Source organism: Gopherus flavomarginatus, chromosome 12, assembly GCF_025201925.1.
Source record: "Gopherus flavomarginatus isolate rGopFla2 chromosome 12, rGopFla2.mat.asm, whole genome shotgun sequence".
Classification (NCBI taxonomy): Eukaryota; Metazoa; Chordata; order Testudines; family Testudinidae; genus Gopherus; species Gopherus flavomarginatus.
Window position 1 is genome coordinate 7,661,552 of NC_066628.1, and position 22,100 is coordinate 7,683,651.

General features: G+C 48.4%; 2 protein-coding genes across 4 annotated transcripts in view; both read right to left on the minus strand.

The window, feature by feature from the left end:
• Nucleotides 1–22,100, minus strand: part of LOC127033271 (zinc finger protein 850-like) — a 103,821-nt gene that overhangs the window by 66,194 nt on the left and 15,527 nt on the right. The gene's annotated exons all lie outside the window — the stretch shown is intronic.
• LOC127033288 (zinc finger protein 850-like) lies at nucleotides 7,894–12,990 on the minus strand. The gene is made up of 2 exons (XM_050921235.1): nucleotides 12,909–12,990; nucleotides 7,894–12,623 (listed from the first exon to the last, which is right to left on the minus strand). The coding sequence occupies exon 2, from the start codon at nucleotides 12,522–12,524 to the stop codon at nucleotides 10,719–10,721; it is 1,806 nt and encodes a 601-aa protein (XP_050777192.1). The 5' UTR covers nucleotides 12,525–12,623; nucleotides 12,909–12,990; the 3' UTR covers nucleotides 7,894–10,718.

Below are 22,100 nucleotides of genomic sequence, written 5' to 3' on the forward strand. Positions count from 1 at the left end.
GATCTGTCTGATTTCAGAGAGTGTTTTCTCCACAGCTGCGCTTGGGCCGAGGATACTGCCATGGTTATGCTGGCTCTTGGTTTAGATTTAGCAGTGTGAGTATTTGAGCATCAGTTCTTCATTACTGAGGAAACCTCAGAATCCTACTGTTGCTGCTGCTTTTGCGGCTTCTTGACCAGCCAGGTCGTGCTGTTTTCCTTAGATGTCTTTCTTCTCTTGCTCTTCTCGAAATCCCAAACTCACTACATTCAGCCTACTATCAAACCCACTGCTGGCTGTTGGCCTTATATACTGGTTGGTCTCTCAGGGTCAGCTCCTCTCAACCAATCAGCTTCTAGTTTTTGAGCCCCTCCCATCATGCCATACCTATTTTTAGACACAGAACCCCGCCCTACAACTCATTTTTGGGAGAGCCCCAAATTTGAATCTCTAAATTTGAAGATTCAGAGTGGTAGCCGTGTTAGTCTGTTTCAGCATAAACAACGAGCAGTCCTTGTGGCACTTTAAAAACTAACAAAATGTATTTGAGTAGAAGCGTTCACATCTGACGAAGTGGATTCCTGCCCATGAAAGCTTCTGCCCAAATACATTTGTTAGTCTTTAAGGTGACTCCGAATTTGAACTGCATCATCCCCGTCTCTACAATTTCGGATTTTCTAAATTTAAACTGTCCTTAATTTCTACTTAATTAGAGCTGTAGTCTTAAAACTAATTACTGTTTTATGCAAACCGAAGTGTCCTGATACTATCACCACCTTAATTATGTCAATTGGGAGAAGTGAATTTTACAATATTTTTAAACTCTTTGTGAGATTTTCCTGTAAATTTCTATTAAGGTGCTACAAAGTATCTTGGAACATCCAAAGAAAAAAATTCTTGTTATGCTAACTCAGGCAGATGTTCAAAATATCCTGAATCATTGAGGTCCCCTTGAGCCAGGAAACCCCTCAGTGGGGCACGGATACACCCAAGGGCTCTGCTAGGCTCTGTGAGATCAGCTCCTTCTTGACTAGGGGGAAAAATAAGTATTTGCAAAAACGCAGCCCTCTTGTGGCATGAAAATGAGGCACCCTTCAGAGAATGGTGCTGATCTATGACCCTCCCTCTTTGCTCACATATAAGGATTGAGTGTTAGGAGGTTTCCCTCCCTAAACTCAGGGGTGGCTCTAGCTTTTTTGCCGCCCCAGGCACAGCAGGTAGGCTGCTGTCAGCAACTTGCCTGTGGGAGGTCCCTGGTCCCATGGATTCAGCAGCGTGCCAGCAGGATGTCCGCCGGTCCCGAGGTTTCAGCGTACCCACCGCTGAATTGCCGCCGAATCTGCAGGACCGGTGGACCTCCCGCAGGCATGCCGCCAAAGGCTGCTTGACTGCTGCCCTCACAGGGACCAGCAAGGCGCCCCCCGCAGCTTGCCACCCCAGGCATGCGTCTGCATTGCTTTAACCTTTCACTTCACCTCTGCTGTTAGCAGCCATTTCATGCAAAACAACAGAGACTGGGAGTGGGAGAAACTAAATTCTACGTTATTATTGCCAAGGACAAGCAAAAGGCAGACTCCTTTCCCTACCCCCAGCCCAGCCCAGTTCAGTCCCAGACCAGTCCACTGCACCCAACTCCCCCAGGCACCAGTAACATTTACACACTGGGAGAAAACTGCCGAGAAGCCAGGAGAGGCGCTTAGAGCCTGTCACAAAAGCAAACACCCCGGGAGCAGGGACTCCAAAGAGATCAGGTTAGAGGGATGCAGGGTGGGGTGAGTGGGGCAGAAACAGTTGTTATCATCCCCATACAGGACACAATTATAGATGGGGAGGGGGTGACTAGCTGGGCTCCAATGCTCCTCATCTGTCTCTGGCCTCTACAATAGGGATCTGCCTGGCTTCAAAGCCGCCCAGGCAGGGCTGGCTCCAGGCACCAGCCGACCAAGCACGTGCTTGGGGCGGCACCTTGTACAGGGCGGACAATCTTTGGGTGGCGATTTTTTTTTGTTCGGTGGGGCGTGGCGGCACTGGGCGGGGGGTTGTTTCAGCAGGGCGGAGCTCAGGGGGGGTTGTTATGGTGGAGTGGCGTTGGTTTTTTTTCGCTTGGGGAAGCAAAAAAGTTAGAGCCGGCCCTGTGCCCATATTCCCTGTGACATCCCTGGCCTCTTTCTCATCTCAGCCCAGCCTCGTCCTCTCAGCAATCAGGAGATGCTGCCCCCTCCCCACAGGATTCCTCTTGGGCAGGATTCACAGCATTTTATAATTCAGGCACCACTTGACTGGATACTGGCAGGAGAATTCCTGTCTCTCTCTGGCTCTGATGCTGCGAGTTCACATTCTCGGCCTCAGCTGCCTGGCTCTCAGGAGCAAATCCAGCAGTTTCCCAGCTCCATTTCTCCCTCACTCCCCCTGTCCCCCGATCTCCCATCCTCTACCCCTCCTGGCTATGTCCCACATCACTGCAAGTTCAGGTGGTAACTTCCTTTTCCATTTCAGTGTCTGCCTCTGGGAGTGTGAATCTAGCTTGCACCATCACTGTTTGTGCTGAGGGATATTGATGACTGTCACTGTTCAAAGAAAAAAAAATCAATTGACAAGGGGTAGAAAAAGGTTAACATTAAGTTGAAAAGGGCTGTTCTTGCAAATTAACATTTGTTTCATGAAACCCTCAATAAATCTGAGCTACATCCTGGCAGACTAATCTAATATCCAAGTATGTGATCAAACAGCCTTCGGGAACAGAGAAAAACCCACAATACAGGGTGGGCGATAAAACATTTTCACATTCATAACATGAAATCCCAGAGAATCTGAAGACTCAAAATCCAGAAAATAAGTGAACTCATTTTCTTCTAAAGGGGCCAAACCTGCTTTACTTCTCGCCTCATTATTTCGTCGTGTTACTTACAAAAGTTTTAGCATCATGACAATAAACCAAAAACTGAAACCAGCTTCCCATCTACAAATGATCTGGTTTATCCCAGACAAAAATTGGGAGCAATTTTACCAAGAGATGTAAATAGAGCTATAAGATCAGAAAGGTCAAAATGTGCCTTCAGATTCCCTTGGATTTCCTTCCTGGTTTGTGACACTTCCTTCTCCAGCCCTCAGGGGTCTGACTTAGGATCATAGACATCAAAACTGTGTTTCCCAGGTATGGAGACCCAGGGACATGGTGGTAAGTGACACCGTGGGAAGCAGACATGTAAAATGGGGACAGGATAAAACTCTCCATTGCTAGAACAGAGGCTGCTGTGTGGAGAGTGCAGGGTGACAGTGCTCGGGGAAGGAGGGAATCCCTTCGACTCACCCGATCACCCTGAAATAGCACAGAGGCTAAAACACATTTTACTGTCCCAGTTCCCACTTTTTTAGCATCTGTTTAGCTCTGGCCCATAAGGGATAAAATGTACAAACACTAAATACTTTTCAGCATGGTGTAGAGTACATAAGAATGGCCATACTGGGTCAGACTAAAGGTCCCTCTAGCCCAGTATCCTGTCTACCGACAGTGGCCAATGCCAGGTGCCCCAGAGGGAATGAACCTAACAGGTAATGATCAAGTTATCTCTCATAGACTCATAGACTCTAGGACTGGAAGGGACCTCGAGAGGTCATCGAGTCCAGTCCCCTGCCCTCATGGCAGGACCAAATACTGTCTAGACCATCCCTAATAGACATTTATCTAACCTACTCTTAAATATCTCCAGAGATGGAGATTCCACAACTTCCCTAGGCAATCTATTCCAGTGTTTAACTACCCTGACAGTTAGGAACTTTTTCCTAATGTCCAACCTAAATCTCCCTTGCTGCAGTTTAAACCCATTGCTTCTTGTTCTATCATTGGAGGCTAAGGTGAACAAGTTTTCTCCCTCCTCCTGATGACACCCTTTTAGATACCTGAAAACTGCTATCATGTCCCTTCTCAGTCTTCTCTTTTCCAAACTAAACAAACCCAATTCCTTCAGCCTTCCTTCATAGGTCATGTTCTCAAGACCTTTAATCATTCTTGTTGCTCTTCTCTGGACTCTCTCCAATTTCTCCACATCTTTCTTGAAATGTGGTGCCCAGAACTGGACACAATACTCCAGTTGAGGCCTAACCAGCGCAGAGTAAAGCGGAAGAATGACTTCTCGTGTCTTGTTTACAACACACCTGTTAATGCATCCCAGAATCACGTTTGCTTTTTTTGCAACAGTATCACACTGTTGACTCATATTAAGCTTGTGGTCTACTATGACCCCTAGATCTCTTTCTGCCATACTCCTTCCTAGACAGTCTCTTCCCATTCTGTATGTGTGAAACTGATTGTTCCTTCCTAAGTGGAGCACTTTGCATTTATCTTTATTGAACTTCATCCTGTTTATCTCAGACCATTTCTCCAATTTGTCCAGATCATTTTGAATGTTGATCCTGTCCTCCAAAGCAGTTGCAATCCCTCCCAGTTTGGTATCGTCCGCAAACTTAATAAGCGTACTTTCTATGCCAACATCTAAATCGTTGATGAAGATATTGAACAGAACCGGTCCCAAAACAGACCCCTGTGGAACCCCACTTGTTATACCTTTCCAGCAGGATTGGGCGCCATTAACAACTACTCTCTGAGTATGGTTATCCAGCCAGTTATGCACCCACCTTATAGTAGCCCCATCTAAATTGTACTTTCCTAGTTTATCTATAAGAATATCATGCGAGACTGTATCAAATGCCTTACTAAAGTCTAGGTAAATCACATCCACCGCTTCTCCCTTATCCACAAGGCTCGTTATCCTATCAAAGAACGCTATCAGATTAGTTTGACACGATTTGTTCTTTACAAATCCATGCTGGCTATTCCCTATCACCTTACCACCTTCCAAGTGTTTGCAGATGATTTCTTTAATTACTTGCTCCATTATCTTCCCTGGCACAGAAGTTAAACTAACTGGTCTGTAGTTTCCTGGGTTTTTTTTTTTCCCTTTTTATAGATGGGCACTATATTTGCCCCCTTCCAGTCTTCTGGAATATCCCCCGTCTCCCATGATTTCCCAAAGATAATAGCTAGAGGTTCAGATACCTCTTCTATTAACTCCTTGAGTATTCTAGGATGCAATTCATCAGGCCCTGGTGACTTGCAGGCATCTAACTTTTCTAAGTGATTTTTTACTTGCTCTTTTTTTATTTTATCTTCTAAACCTACCCTCTTCCCGTAAGCATTCACTATATTAGACATTCCTTCAGACTTCTTAGTGAAGACCGAAACAAAGAAGTCATTAAGCATCTCTGCCATTTCCAAGTCTCCCGTTACTGTTTCCCCCTCCTCACTGAGCAGTGGGCCTACCCTGTCCTTGGTCTTCCTCTTGCTTCTAATGTATTGATAAAAAGTCTTCTTGTTTCCCTTTATTCCCATAGCTAGTTTGAGCTCATTTTGTGCCTTTGCCTTTCTAATCTTGCCTCTGCATTCCTGTGTTATTTGCCTATACTCATCTTTTGTAATCTGACCTAGTTTCCATTTTTTATATGACGCCTTTTTATTTTGTAGGTCACGCAAGATCTCGTGGTTAAGCCAAGGTGGTTTTTTGCCACATCTTCTATCTTTCCTAACCATCGGAATAGCTTGCTTTTGGGCCCTTAATAGTGTCCCTTTGAAAAACTGCCAACTCTCCTCAGTTGTTTTTCCCTTCAGTCTTGATTCCCATGGGACCTTACCTATCAGCTCTCTGAGCTTACCAAAATCTGCCTTCCTGAAATCCATTGTCTCTATTCTGCTGTACTCCCTTCTACCCTTCCTTAGAATTGCAAACTCTATGATTTCATGATCACTTTCATCCAAGCTTCCTTCTACTTTCAAATTCTCAACAAGTTCCTCCCTATTTGTTAAAATCAAGTCTTAGTTAAAATCATATTCTCAGTCTTATTCTCTATCCCCTTTTTAACGATTCCTAACATCCTGTTTGCTTTTTTGACCGCTTCTGCGCACTGCGTGGACATCGTCAGAGAACTATCACGATGATTCCAAGATCTTTTTCCTGATTTGTTGTAGCTAAATTAGCCCCCATCATATTGTATGTATAGTTGGGGTTATTTTTTCCAATGTGCATTACTTTACATTTATCCACATTAAATTTCATTTGCCATTTTGTTGCCCAATCACTTAGTTTCGTGAGATCTTTCTGAAGTTCTTCACAGTCTGCTTTGGTCTTAACTATCTTGAGCAGTTTAGTATCATCTGCAAACTTTGCCGCCGCACTGTTTACCCCTTTCTCCAGATCATTTATGAATAAGCTGAATAGGATTGGTCCTAGGACTGACCCTTGGGGAACACCACTAGCTACCCCTCTCCATTCTGAGTAACGTGAAACTATTTGGGAATGAGACAATCCAGTCTCAAAAGTGGGAACTCAGGGACTAACGATCATTCTGCTAATCAGGGGAGAGGGGATCAGAATAGATAAAATGCTCAGTGTGAGTTTGTCATGCTCTCTGGAGTGGTTCACAACTATGAGTGCCAACCTCTGGCAGCCTGGCAGAAAATCAGGCAGACACCCCAAGCTGGTGGTTCGTTCTGTAATTAGATTTCACCAGGCCAGTGACATATATGAACTCCTGGATCACTATCCCAGTCCTACCCTAGACTCACAGACAGCCCGCTTTGACTCTCCAGTCTGTCTGGCCACCCAGACAAACTGGACATTGTGATAAAAGGTCACTTACACCAAAATCACATCACATCACATTGCTCCCAGTCCCAGGAGACCAGTCACTTACCCTAGAGCAATTGATACCTACATCCCACACCAAAGACAACGCAGGCAGCCAGTTCTACAGTAAACTAACTAAAGGTTCATTACCTAAGGAAGGGAAGTGAGAGTTACTGAGAAGTTAAAGTAGGTAAAATATACGCACAGGTGAGTCACAGTTTGTAATTCCAAAGGGGGCAGTGATTTAACAAACTACCAGTTTCCCAAAAGTCATTTCAGGGTACCCAGATTGTCTCTGAGGAGCTCCACTTTCTATCTGGTACACTTCCCTGTAAGAGTCCAAACAGTCCAGAGATAAAGGCTCTTTCCTTGAATCCATACTTATGGCTTCTTCTCATACACAAAAAAGGCTTACAGGGTCACTACCCATGTGGCTTTTTCCTCTCATGACAGAGAGTGAGGAATGCATTTTGAGTCTTTGACCTCCAGTCCTCAAGCACAACATCCAGTTGCTTTGAAATTAGCTCTTTTCTGTTAAAGTGCCCATTTGCATTCCACAAGCTAACTTCCTTGTTTGATGGGTTAGTTAGTTACGGGGTGTACACAATGGAAATGTTCCCTATTACATTACAACAAGATACACTTAAGTGAAAACAATGCAAGTAACATCCCAGTAGTTGTCATGAAGTTTAAACACCAACTACACTCTTATACATTTAACAATCACTTTGATCTATCCTAATATACAAGTGAACTGGTCTGGGGCTCTGGCATGTGCTGGCACCTGTTCTGCCAGCGTCAGAGAGTTTACACCAGGAAATCTGGTGGAGGGTCACAGAGATGCGCTGGCTAATCCCAACAAGATCATTGTGACCAGCCCTAGTCAGGGCACTGAGAGAATTTCCCCCATGTATGGAGGAGTCCCTGGTGTGTAGTATCGAGTTAGTGCCACCTGGAGCATTTTCCACACTGAGAACATTTCAGAGGTTTTTTCCCTGTGCAGATTTGCAGATGCCTGATACTCTACAATACCTTACTGGCTACACAGAGGCCAAAGCAGAGTTCCCTTGAAGCAACCTAGCCTTGGGCTCTCTCCCAGACAGTGAAATATATTGGTGATTCCTGAAAATCTTGTTCATCATATAAAAAGTTCCACAAATTCAAAGGATCAGACACATCACCCACCAAGTTCATGAATACTTCAGTTCTTATCTAAATACCCGCTTACAGCCAATTCTTATTAACTAAACTAAGATTTATTAAAAGGAGAAAAGAGAGAGAATTGCTTAAAAGATCATTATACAGACAGACATGAATAGAGTCCTGAGGGCAGTTTCACTGTAGAGATGGTGCTTTAGAATTGCAGAGTCCTTTTCAGAATCCTTTCATCAGGTTATAGTCCTATGTCCAAATGTTCAATATCAGGGCAGTCCAGCTGGACTGGAGATCTGTCTTATAACTCAAACTCTGCCCCGAACATAGTTTAAGATCTGAGATAAAAGGATCAGATCCCAAGAATTTTTCTAGAGATTTTTGCAGCCTCTCCTCAGCAGGCAGTCCTTGGGTGAACAATCGGCTTTTGAAGTAAGCTTCTATTTCCTAAACATCACAGGTAAATAATTACAAGGATTAACATAAGGTAATTATCCATAATGCAGTTCAGAGACAGTTAACTACAAACTTTACAGAGACATGCAATGACATTATTACACCCAAGTTTCATCTAAATGTTAATATTCTCTTTTGATCTCTGACTTAACAAAATACAGCCCTAGATAAGAATCATTTGTTTACATTGTTAACCTCTAACAAGCTAAAGGTAAACATAGACTACTACAAAAAGAACAGGAGTACTTATGGCACCTTAGAGACTAACAAATTTATTCAAGCATAAGCTTTCGTGGGCTAAAACCCACTTCATCGGATGCACGCAGTGGAAAATACAGTAGGAAGATATATATATACACACACACACAGAGAATATGAAACAATGGGTGTTACCTTACACACTCTAAGGAGGGTGATCAGTTAAGGTGAGCTATTACCAGTAGGAGAAAAAGAAAAAAAAACAACTTTTTGTAGTGGTAATCAAAATGGCCCATCTCCAGCAGTTGACATGAAGGTGTGAGGAATAGTAGGGGGGGGAAATAAACATGGGGAAATAGTTTTACTTTGTGTAATGACCCATCCACTCCCAGTCTTTATTCAAGCCTAATTTAATGGTGTCCAGTTTGCAATTAATTCCAATTCAGCAGTCTCTTGTTGGAATCAGTTTTTGAACGTTTTTTTGTTGTCATAATGCAATTTTTAGGTCTGTAATCGAGTGACCAGGGAGACTGAAGTGTTCTCCAACTGGTTTTTGAATGTTATAATTCTTGATGTCTGATTTGTGTCCATTTATTCTTTTGCACAGAGACTGTCTGGTTTGGCCAATGTACATGGCAGAGGGGCATTGCTGGCACATGATAGCATATATCACATTGGTAGATGTGTAGGTGAACGAGCCTCTGATAGTGTGGCTGATGTGATTAGGTCCTATGATGGTGTCCCCTGAATAGATAGGGGACAGAATTGGAAACTGGTTTTGTTGCAAGGATAGGCTTCTGGGTTAGTGTTTCTGTTGTCTGGTTGCTGGTGAGTATTTGCTTCAGGTTGGGGGGCTGTCTGTAAGCGAGGACTGACCTGTCTCCCAAGATCTGTGAGAGTGAGGGATCGTCCTTCAGGATAGGTTGAAGATCCTAGATGATGCACTGGAGAGGTTTTAATTAGGGGCTGAAGGTGATGGCTAGTGGCGTTCTGTTACTTTCATTGTTGGGCCTGTCCTGTAGTAGGTGACTTCTGGGTACTCTTCTGGCTCTATCAATCTGTTTCTTTACTTCAGCGGGTCGGTACTTTAGTTGTAAGAACATTTGATAGAGATCTTGTAGGTGTTCGTCTCTGTCTGAGAGGTTGGAGCAAATGCGGTTGTATCTTAGAGCTTGGCTGCAGACAATGGATCGTGTGGTGTGGTCTGGATGAAAGCTGGAGGCATGTAGGTAAGTATAGCGGTCAGTAGGTTTCCGGTATAGGGTGGTGTTTATGTGATCATCACTTATTAGCACTGTAGTGTCCAGGAAGTGGATCTCTTGTGTGGATTGGTCCAAACTGAGGTTGATGGTGGGATGGAAATTGTTGAAATCATGGTGGAATTCCTCAAAGGCTTCTTTTCCATGGGTCCAGATGATGAAGATGTCATCAATGTAGCGCAAGTAGAGTGGGGCATTAGAGGATGAGAGCTGAGGAAGCGTTGTTCTAAGTCAGCCATAAAAATGTTGGCATCCTGTGGGGTCATGCGGGTACCCACAGTAGTGCCGCTGACTTGAAGGTGTACATTGTCCCCAAATGTGAAATAGTTATGGGTGAGGACAAAATTACAAAGTTCAGCCACCAGGTTTGCCGTGACATTATCAGGGACACTGTTCCCAACAGCTCGTAGTCCATTTTTGTGTGGAAAGTTGGTTTAGAGAGCTTCTACATCCATAGTAGCTAGGATGGTGTTTTCTGGAAGATCACTAATGGATTGTAGTTTCCTCAGGAAGTCAGTGGTGTCTCGAAGATAGCTAGGAGTGCTGGTAGCATAGGGCCTGAAGAGGGAGTCCACATAGCCAGACAATTCTGCTGTCAGGGTGCCAATGCCTGAGATGATGGGGCTCCCAGGATGTCTAGGTTTATGGATCTTGGGTAGCAGATAGAATACCCCTGCTCGGGCTTCTAGGGGTGTGTCTGAGCGGATTTGCTCTTGTGATTTTTCAGGGAGTTTCTTGAGCAGATGGTGTAGTTTCTTTTGGTAACCCTCAGTGGGATCAGAGGGTAATGGCTTGTAGAATGTGGTGTTGGAAAGCTGCCTACTACAGCTACTATGTTCTTCCAGGTCTTTAACAATAAAAGTTTACATTTCAAAGTTCTAATCTATCTAATGTGGCATGGCCCTAATTACCATTTACACACTTTTCAAACGTCTCTAAAAGCTGAATTTGGATCAATTATTCTGCAAGCTTCTTAACCCTTTCTGGCCGTGTGTCACAGAAGATTAGATCCTGTGTGGATTCTCCCATGTTTAATGAGATGTGATCTCTGTGTGAAACTTTTCCCACAGTCCAAGCACTTATGGGGTCTCTCTCCTGTGTGGATTGCCTGATGTCTAACAAGGGCTGACCTGTTTGTGAAACTTTTCTGACAATCCAAGCAATTATGAGGTCTCTCGCCTGTGTGGATCCTCTGATGTGTTATAAAATATGATCTCTGTGTGAAACTTTTCCCACAGTCTAAGCACTTATGGGGTCTCTCTCCTGTGTGGACTGCCTGATGTTTAATAAGGTCTGACCTCCGTATGAATCTTTTTCCACAGTCCAAGCACTTATGAGGTCTCTCTCCTGTGTGGATTGCCTGATGTTTAACAAGGTCTGACTTCCATACAAAACTTTTTACACAGTCTAAGCACTTATGAGGGCTCTCTCCTGTGTGGATTGCCTGATGTTTAACAAGGGCTGATGTATTTCTGAAACTTTTCCCACAGTCCAAGCACTTATGGGGTCTCTCTCCTGTGTGGATTGCCTGATGTTTAACAAGGTCTGACCTCTGTATGAAACTTTTCCCACAGTCCAAGCACTTATGAGGTCTCTCTCCTGTGTGGATTGCCTGATGTTTAATAAGGTCTGACCTACGTATGAAACTTTTCCCACAGTCCAAGCACTTATGGGGTCTCTCTCCTGTGTGGATTGCCTGATGCTTAACAAGGTCTGACCGCCTTATGAAACTTTTCCCACAGTCCACGCACTTATGGTGTCGCTCGCCTGTGTGGAATGCTTGATGTTTAACAAGGTCTGACCTCCATATGAAACTTTTTCCACAGTCTAAGCACTTATGGGTTCTCTCTCCTGTGTGGATGGCCTGATGTTTAAAAAGGGCTGATCTGTCTCTGAAACTTTTTCCACAGTCTAAGCACTTAAGGGGTCTCTCTCCTGTATGGACTGCCCGATGTTTAACAAGGTCTGATCTCTGTATGAAACTTTTCTCACAGTCCAAGCACTTATGGGGTCTCTCACCTGTGTGCATTGCCTGATGTTTAACAAAGTCTGACCTACGTATAAAACTTTTCTCACAGTCCAAGCACTTATGAGGTCTCTCTCCTGTGTGGACTGCCTGATGTTTAACAAGGTCTGACCTCCATATGAAACTTTTCCCACAGTCTAAGCACTTATGCGGTCTTTTTCCTGTATGGATTGCCTGATGCCGAACAAGGGCTGATCTCCATGTGAAACTTTTCCCACACTCCAAGCACTTATGGGGTCTCTCTCCTGTGTGGATTCCCTGATGTTTAACAAGGTCTGACCTCTGTATGAAACTTTTTCCACAGTCTAAGCATTTGTAGGGTCTCTCTCGTGTTTGGCTTATCTGGTGTGTACTTAGAACTGACTTCCAATCCAAACATTTCCTGCACTTGAGGGATTGATAGGGTTTCTCTCCCAAGTGGCTTCTCCCATGATTATTGAGGTCTGAGAGGTTATTGAAAGTTTCTCCACGGTCCAAGCATTGAAGGGGTTTCTCTCCAGTATGGACTGTCTGATGTGTCACAAGCTGTGATCTCAGAATGAATCCTTTCCCACATTCAAGGCACTGATAGGGTTTTTCTTCCTTGGGATTTGTTTGCTGGGCTGTGGGATCCTTATCTCCTCCCCAACATTGAATGGATTCATCCACTTTCTTCTTTGGGTGGTTTCCCAGCAGCCTCTCTGACCTGTGCCAATTTCCACAGGCTTCTCTCTCTTCCAAGCACTGGGAAAAATTCCCTTCAGGTCTTTCCACAAAGGTCCCCTGTGGTTCCATTTCCCCAGGAATGTGCTCATGATGACTCCCTTCCTCCTTCTCACTCACTCTCTCATCACCTGCTGAGAGAGAGAGAGAATCCAGACAGGAGTCATTGTGCTGGGGAGAAAGAGGAACAGCACAGACGGAAAACCGAACACGCTAACACTGCAAAGACAGAGCAATTGGATTCTGCCTCCACTTCCTACCCAAACACTCAGAGGGATGAAAAGATGGGAAGGAAACTCCTGCAGCTAATAGATGGAAAGCCATGAGCAATATCTGCTGACTCCAGCCCTGCTCTGGGTGAGATGAGGAAGAACTGAGGGTTTTTACTCATACCACATTTTTGGGATTCTCAACTTTTTCCTTCATTAGCCAAACGGTTTCTCTGTCAGTCCTCACCTGTGCGGGTGCCTCTTGAGATGTCTCTTTCCTCCGAGGCCTCGAGATCGGGCACCCATGGCTCTTCTCCTTGTTCCAGCTGGGCGATCAGCTCAGGTTTGGGAAGGGGGAATCCTGTGCAGGGGGTGAAATCAGACCAGATCAGGGTGCATGGAATATTGAGAGAGTGTCTGTCATAAAGGGCATTCCATGTTCCAGTGCTGTGCTGGGAGAATCTGGAATCCAAGGGGATGGGAACATGGTCACTGAGCCCCGTTGGCGGAGGGAGATGTCTGGGGAGGTGGGGGGAACTGTTATGCCGTCACTAGCAGTTCCGCGGGTCTGTACACTTTGGGGGCTTTGCTGAGGCACACACAGCTCTAGAGTTAAACCCTTGCCTATTTCTAAACCTGCAGAGCCCTCCCCATGGCTGGAGTAATTCCCAAGGAGGCAGGTGAACCGGGATTCTCTGTGTTTATGAGAAACAATATAGATGGGACAATACACGGCTTCTCCCCCTTGAAAACTGGAGGGGTGGGGATGGTTTAGCACATCCATTAGGTTTGACAGCTTTATCCCACTGGTGAGGGTATGGAGTTGCAGGTCTCTCTCACACAGCAGCTGTGGATTATAGAACGCATTCCCCTTCAGTCTACCTGACCAGGGAAGAACCTGACCAGATTCAGCAATGCAGGTCCTACATTTTCTAATAACCGAGGCGACGGGAATCCCTTACCCAGTGAGGTCACAATCTCGTAGTTCTCCTGCATGACGTCCCTGTAAAGAGCTCTCTGAGTGGGGTCCAGCAGAGCCCCCTGCCCCTGGGTGAAATACACAGCCACCTCCTCGAAGGTCACCAGCATCTGAAACAACAAGAGTCCCCCACTCAGTACCTGCTGCCCCAGCCACAATCGCACTAGTCACAGGAAAGGAAGAAAGAAAAAATAAAATCATCTCCGAAGTTCTGGGAAGGCCAGACAAGCAGAATTCCTCTCCCACCCTGCTCAGAGCAGCCAGGACCCTTCAGGGGATGGGAAAAGGTGAGAGCTCCTTGTTCCCCACAACATACAGAGCAGGGCAGGGTCTCTTCATTTCCCACACGCCTGCCAGCCACAGGCTGATCCGGGAAGCAGAGCTCTGAGCCAGGGACAGGGACAGGAATCCCGACAGTTTCCCTACATATTTCACAGCAGCCTCTGGCCAGTGGGTTCAGGCTCCAGCACTGGGAGTCTGGAAAATGTTCCTGGCCCTGCCGAGGGCGTTATGTCCTGTATGAGAAATGGAAGAACGTCCAGCACCCCACCACCCTCCGTCAATGGCCCTGCTTCATCCTGTGTCTTTCCTGACTCTCCCCCTCTACAACACACTCCCCACATCTCACTGCAAATCCCTTACCTGAGCTGGCTCCATCTCAGCTATTTCCCTGCCCTGTGTCCTGGAAGATGGGACGATCTGGAGCGAAACGTGGACGTGATTCCTCAGCCTGTCAGGGCAAGAGGGGCGATTGGGGAGGTTACAGAAGCGACTTGAGTACATTTCACACCCTGATTCCCTCCAGGCTCTCTCCTTGCAGACAGATGCTCTGGACTCTGCCATGCTGCCAGGTCAGGCCCCTCCTAGCAGAACTAAACCCACCGGGGACACTTTTAAACCCTCCCAGTAACAGCATCTCTGCACCAAACGCTAGAAAAAGAGCAGAATCAAAAGAGTCACTTTGGGGGGTTCCCCATGATATTATTGTGTAACTCTCTCTAGCTACCCCCGCTCCCCAGGTAGTGTGGAGTCAGCAACCGGCTCTTCCTCTCTCAGCTCCTCTCCTTCTTCCCAGGAGAGCTGACTGCCCCGGGGTGCAGGGAATGGATCGGGGCAGGGCTGGGAACCTCCGTCCCCACTTCTTGCTCCAGCTGCCCTTCCAGTCTCTCCGCTCTCCCTTTTATCTTCTTCCCTCCCCTGGGAGAACGGGCGACTGCCCCATTGCCGTAGGCCTTGGCTCTCATTAGGTAGATCAGCCACTGGTAACAGGGGTTTGAACCTGCCTGTGTCCATGACGGCAGCAGCTCTGGGACTTGCAGACACACAGGGAGCCCCCTCTCCACGTAGGCCAAACTCACCAGCAGGTCCCGGAAAGGGGCCCTTTGTGCAGTCACTTTCCTGCCCAGCCTCAGCCCTGTCCCCAAGGTCTCTCGCCTCACTTGCAGGCTCCAGCTCAGGAGCTGGTGTCAGCAGAGCCGGGGGCTGTCCCAGGGACTGGTCCCAGCCACTAGAGAAAGTCCCCACCTAGGCTGGGCACAGAGGGGATTTAACAGAGATCTCTCCTCTGCTGAGTAAGAAGCAGCATCTCAATCTGGAGTCCCCAGTCAAAATGGAGGAGGCAGCAGCTTCTGACCCAGGGAGCTCAACTCCAGAGCTCTCATAACATGAGCAGGGAGAGACGCACACACCAGCATCCTCCTCTCCCTTAGCAATAACAGGAGCCTTTTGGTGGCAGCAGATAAGGATGAGTCTCCCTGTCCTGCCCCCGCAGCACCCAGGGACAGGCTGACAGATGGTGAGGTGGTGGAATCTCCATCCTTGGAGGTTTTTAAGGTCAGGCTTGACAAAGCCCTGGCTGGGATGATTTAGTTGGGGATTGGACCTGCTTTGAGCAGGGGGTTGGACTAGATGACCTCCTGAGGTCCCTTCCAACCCTGATATTCTATGATTCTATGACCTCATTGGCCCATTCGCACTCACCCCCTGCCAGAGCCAGCAGTGACTTGGGTCTCAGAATGTGTCTGGCTCAGATCTGAATCCTGCCTGGAAATCCGACCAGGGCTTTGAGCAGCCCCAAACACTCAGGAGACAGGTCCCGACATCAGGAGTGTATCTTTTTTAAAGAAACTTTATTCTTTCTTTATTTAAATTCTAGACTTTTGGGTGCATAACTCATGGGGTTTGAATTCTTGGTATTCTCAATTTATCTTGGGGTTGTATATCTATGCTTTGTAAAAAATATCCTAGACATTTCCTTTTTGGAAGCAATGCATACAAGACACTCTAAGGCCCTTAGGGACAGATTTTTAAAAGGATTTCAGCCACTAGTGGCATATTACAAAGTATCTAGGTGCCTTCAACCTTGAAACTTCTGGCCCTTAGTGAATATTTGGGAACCAAGCTCTACACACAAATGGGACATGGGATAAAGCACCGGGGTGCTGGACAGAGAGACAAAGCAATTGACTAAGGCAACCCCCATTGGTGGATCAAAGGAAACTGAAGGAGTTTTGAGACCAGCCCATGAAATCAGTGCCCACTGAACTCAAATTACAATAGTGCAATAGAAACAGGAACTGAAAGTGTCACCCTGGGATGTGATTGCCAAGCTACCAGCAACTATCAATATTTCCCATGACTATTTGCCTTTAAAAATATGAATTCCGTGGCACAATGAGGTCCACCTGCACAATGTTAATGACGTTTAGGATGAAGAGCTCAGAATAATACAAATAATACAGTACTTTTAAAGGTAAATAATTTAAAGGAGTGAAACTCCATAGACTGCTTTACAAGGGGAATCAAACGCAGGGGAACAGGCACATTTATGAAGCACTGGGCAGCTCTAAGAGAACATATAAACTGTGAACCAGAGTCTTTTAAACACTAAAAAGAGGTGTGACAATTTGGGGGGGGGGGGGGAGGGGAGGAGGAGGCTCTGTAAATATTTCACTGGATCAAGGCTCTTTTAGCAGCTCAGTAACATCGTATACAGGGGGAGAGTGGCCCTGTGCAGGCTCTGCGATGCACTGGGCCTTTAATGACAGGGCCCTGGGAAACGGGACCTGAGATCCTGCCAAAGCGGAGAGGAAAACCCCTCTGCTCTGCCCGCCCTCACCCTGTTTTTGCATCCACTGCAGCTGGCTCACACGGGGGGGGGGGGGGCGGGGGCAGGGGGAAGCTTTTACTCCTCTACCGCCACCCCCCATCCCGGGGTTACCCCTTCTGCCCTGTCTGGCAATGCCTGTACTCCGGCTTTCACTCCGATCTGCCCCTGCCCGTGGGGCTCCCCCCGCCCGCACCCACCGGGGCTGGCAGCAGCTTTTCCGGGCCCCGGGCGGGAATCGCAGCCAGCTCCGCTGGGAGCAGCCTGGGGCCAAACCTCCCCCTGCAGCCCGGGGGTGCCGGTGGGAGGCGGGTCTCTCTCACCTTCCCCCCGAGCGGGGCCCCCCGGGGCAGGGGCCGGGCCGGGCTGGGGGCTCTGCCCTGGGAGAGGCTCCTGGGGAGCAGCGGGAAGGGCCCTGCTGGAGATTCCCCTCTCCCGGCTGCAGCCAGGGCTCCGGGCTCCCAGCACCAGCCGCCGGGGCTCGGGGATCTCGCCAGGAGCCTGGGAGCCAGAGTCACCGCAGCGGCTGCGAGTCACTTCCTGCTGCCGGGCCGGAGCCCAGCGCTCGCTGCCCCACAGCCGCCTCCCGGCTGCTCCTGGGTCCTAGCGCTGCAGGGGTCGCGCTGCAGCATCTCTGGGTCCGGCTCCTGTTCCACTCCCAGGCTCTAAGGTCAGAAGGGCCCATCATGAGCATCTAGCCCAGGGGTTCTCACGACCAAATTTTTGGTAGCCTCAGCCCTGGTCTACGCTATGAGTTTAGCTGTTTAGGTCAAATTTAGCAGCCTTAGATCAATTTAACCCTGCACCCGCCCACACGACAAAGCCATTTTTGTCGACTTAAAGGGCTCTTAAAATCAATTTCTGTACTTCTCCCTGACGAGGGGATTAGCACAGGGCTCCCCAGAGGGGTGGGGGCAAGTGGGGCAATTTTCCCCAGGTCCAGGGCCCAGCAGGGGTCCCCACAAGAGTTTTTGGGGCCCCTGGAGCAGGGTCCTTCTCTCGCTCCAGGGACCCGAGATAACTCTTGCAGGGCCTGGACCCTGGAGCTTCTTTGCTCCCAGTCTTCAGCGACAGGGAGTCCTTCCGTTCCGGGGCGGAAGGACCCCCCGCCTCTGAATTACCGCCGAAGCGGGACCCGCCGCCGAAGTGCAGCCGGGTCTTCGGTGGTAATTCAGAAGCAGAGGGTTCTTCTGTTCCAGGACCCGCCACCAAAGTGCCCCGAAGACCCGCAGCGGGGACCCCCCACCGCCGAAGTACCGCTGAAGATCCCACTGCACTTTGGTGGCAGGTCCTGCTTCGGCGGTAATTCGGCAGCAGGGGGATCCCCACCATGGGTCTTTGGGGCACTTCGGCGGTGGGTTCCTGAGTGGAAGGACCCCCCCACCGCCAAATTACCGCTGAAGTGGGGGCCCCCCGCCACCGAAGACCCCGGGCCCCTGGAATCCTCTGGGTGCCCCTGGATTAGAGCTGAAATCAACCCTGCTGGGTCGAATTTGGGGTAGTATAGATGCTATTCAACAGTATTGGCCTCCAGAAGCTATCCCAGAGTGCTCTATTGTAACCACTCTGGACAGTGCACTCAACTCCTATGCTCTGGGCAGGTAGACAGGAAAAGCATCAGGAACTTTGGAATTTCTTTTCCTGTTTGGCCAGCCTGGCGAGCTGATCAGCACAGGTGACCATGGAGTCCCAGAATCGCAAAAGAGCTCCAGCATGGCCCGAATGGGAGGCACTGCATCTCATCACTGTATGGGGAGACGAATCTGTGCTATCAGAACTCTGTTCTAAAAGACAAAATGCCTGAATTTTGAAAAAATCTCCAAGGGCATGAAGGAAAGAGGTTATAACAGGGATCTGCAGCAGTGCCGCGTGAAGCCTACTAAAGAACCAGAGAGGCAAACGGCCTCTCCGGGGCAGAGCCCCAGACATGCCACTTCTATGATGAGCTGCATGCCATTCTAGGGGGTGCCCCTACAATTACCCCACCCCTGTGCTTCCCTCCTCCCCCACCCCTCCTGGGCTACCTTGACAGTTATCCCCCTATTTGTGTGATGAATTAATAAAGAATGCATGAATTTGAAACAAAAATGACTTTATTGCCTCTGCAAGCGGAGATCAAAGTGGGGAGGGGAGGGCAGTTGGATTACAGGGAAGTAGAGTAAACCAAGGGGGCGGGTTTTCATCAAGGAGAAACAAACAGAACTTTCACACCGTAGCCTGGCCAGTCATGAAACTGGTTTTCAACGCATTTCTGATGCACAATGCGACCTGCTGTGCTCTTCTAACCGCCCTGGTGTCTGGCTGCGTATCATCAGGGCCAGGCAATTTGCCTCAACCTCCCACCCCGCCATAAACGTCTCCCACTTACTCTCACAGATATCGTGGAGCACACAGCATGCAGTAATAACAATGGGAATATTGGTTTCCCTGAGGTCTAACCAAGTCAGTAAACTGCACAAGGGAGCTTTTAAACATCCAAAGACACATTCTACCACCATTCTGCACTTCCTCAGCCTGTAGTTGAACTGCTCCTTACTACTGTCCAGGCTTCATGAGCCATGGGAGCAAAGGGTAGGCTGGGGTAGGTGCGACCGTGTGGTGCTGCCAACTGGGAGAGCAGCCTGAGGCAGAAGCCTCCAGCTGGCATGATATTCCAGGCAGGACTGAATCTCCATTACACAAAACGTAATGAAGAGAATGATCTAAAATCATTCCCATTTTTGTCCAGATGCCCTCGGCCAACCTCACTGAGGCTGGCCAGGAGCACCCATGTCTGCCCAGGCACCTCCCACCAACCTAACCGAGGTCAGCCAGGACCGCCCACGGGACGATGACGACGGCTAGCAGTTGTATTGTACCATGTGCCGTCCACAAGGGAAGGCAAGGGGATGCTGCTGTGTAGCACCGTAGTACCACGTCTGCCAGCAGCACCCAGGAGACATACGGTGCCAGTGAGCTGAGCAGGCTCCATGCTTGCCATGGTATGTCGTTTGCATGGGTAATCCAGGCAAAAAGGCGAGAAATGATTTTTTGCCATTGCTTTCACGGAGGGAAGGGGGCTTGACGACATGTATGCAGAACCACCCACGACAATGTGGTTGCCCCATCAGGCATTGGGATCTCAACCCAGAATTCTGATGGGCAGTGGAGACGGTGGGAACTGTGGGATAACTACCCACAATGCAATGCTCTGAAAGTTGACACTAGCCTCGGTACTGTGGATGCACTCAGCTGACTTAATGCGCTTAGTGGGGGCGCACACAATCAACTGTATCCAATTGATTTCTAAAAAAATTGACTTCTATTAAATCGCGACCTAATTTCATAGTGTAGACATACCCTCAGAGTGCTGCCACCAACTCTCGCGGGTGGCTACTCGAACACTATTTCCCCCAGGTCCCAGCCCTGATTCCCCTCTCATTCTGCAAACCCCTTGGTCCCAGCCTTGAGCCCCTCCTGCACTCCAAATCCCTCATCTCCAGCTCCACACCACAGCCTGCACCAACAGCCAGAACCCTCACTGCCCCACACATTCCAATTCCCTGCTCTAGCCCAGAGCCCATACCCCCTCTTACACCCAACCCCCTGCCTCAGCCTGGAGCCCCCTCCAATGTCCATCTTTAAGTCTGGTAATTTTGCCAAGTGTCCATAGTGCAACATGGTGGTGCTGACCCCTGCACAGAGGTAAGTGGGGGAAGGGTCCCCCACTATTGTGGGGAACTTTCCTGGCTCAGACTCCTCACCCCGGTGGAATCGAATAGCAGAACGATATGAGTCCTTGTTCCCACTCCCCTCCCCACTCTAGTCCTCGTAACCTGGACAAGGCTGGACCAAGGATTCCTGAGGGCTCGACCCCAATCTTGTGATCACTCAGGACAGGGGTGACAGTGTCCCCACTGCGGGGTACTCTATTCGCTCTGGACGCTTTCACTGACCATTGCACAGAGTTCAGAACAAATACAGCTTATTAAACAGCAAGTAATAAAAAAAATAGGGAAAAAAAGGGGAAAGGTGAAAGGAAAACATGTCACCTTGCTCTGTGGGCGCAGGGGGAACCACAACCAGCATCTCTGGAATGTCAGGGCAGTTCACAGACTGTTCCTCATAGGCCCTGGCTGTGCTGCAGGGATGCTGCAGGTTGGACATGTGCTCTAGTGGTGGCCACATGCCCTCAGGCTCTAGGTGGCAGGACCCTTCTTCCCAGCATCAGTCATTTCCTGTCGGAGTTATGGTCCCCCTCCAAGTCTGGCCTGCAAGGAGCATCTCACTGCGCTGGGCCCTCTACCCAGTCCCCCTCACTCTTCCCAGCTACTGACAGCCCCCGGCTCCAGACCGCCCCAGCCCCAGCTCCCCTCTGCCTCAGCACTGCAGCTGCTCTGCCTCCAGCTCAGCTCCCTGGCTGCACCTCTCTGCTTCTGGAGGCTGCTGCTCTCTCCTTAGCTCTGCCCTTCTCTGGCAGGCAGCTCCAGCTCACACAAAGGACGGGCTCCTGACTCTCTCTTTGGCCGGCCTGCCCTGTCAACGAGGCTGACCTAGAACAGCAGCCTCTCCCCATTGGTTCTGGGGACCAGTCTCAGGGTATTGATTTCTCATTGGCCCGTCACCTGGCTTTTGGTACTGCAAGAGGGCCAACCAAAAACCCCACTAAGTTTCAGTAAGAGGCCAACAGTCCCCTTACCCAGATACACATCAAAATCATTGGTTTCAGAGTAGTAGTCGTGTTAGTCTGTATCCGCAAAAAGAACAAGGAGTACTTGTGGCACCTTAGAGACTAACAAGTTTATTTGAGCATAAGCTTTTGTGGGCTACAGCCCACTTCATCAGATGCATGTAGTGGAAAATACAGTAGGAAGATATATATACACAGAGAACATGAAACAATGGGTGTTACCATACACACTATAAGGACAGTGATCAGTTAAGGTAAGCTGTTGTCAGCAGGAGAGAAAAAGAACTGTTTGTAGTGGTAATGAAAATGGCCCATTTCCAGCAATTGACAAGGAGATGTAAGGAACTTGGGGGGTGTGGGGAGAACATGGGGAAATAGTTGTACTTTGTGTAATGGCCCATCCACTCCCAGTCTTTATTGTAATTTATTTTCTGTTAGCTAGTAAGGCTGCTGTTGTGAAAAGTGATACTTGAATGTTTGTTAATATTTTTCAGCCTCTCAGCTAGTAACATGGGTTGCCAAATTGGTCATTTAAAAAAGCCAAACACTCCAGCAGGAGTGCCAGAACCTCCCCTGCCTCACCTCTTCCCCCGAGTCCCCACACCTGCCCTACCTCTTCCCCCAAGGCTCCTCCCTCATCCACTCCTCTTCCTCCTTCCCTGCCCAGGTCAGGAGGGACTTGCCT

What these genes read in the sequence shown, in the direction of transcription:
- LOC127033288 (XM_050921235.1), bottom strand. Translation starts at nt 12,524, where the DNA reads ATGGAACCACAGGGGACCTTTGTGGAAAGACCTGAAGGGAATTTTTCC.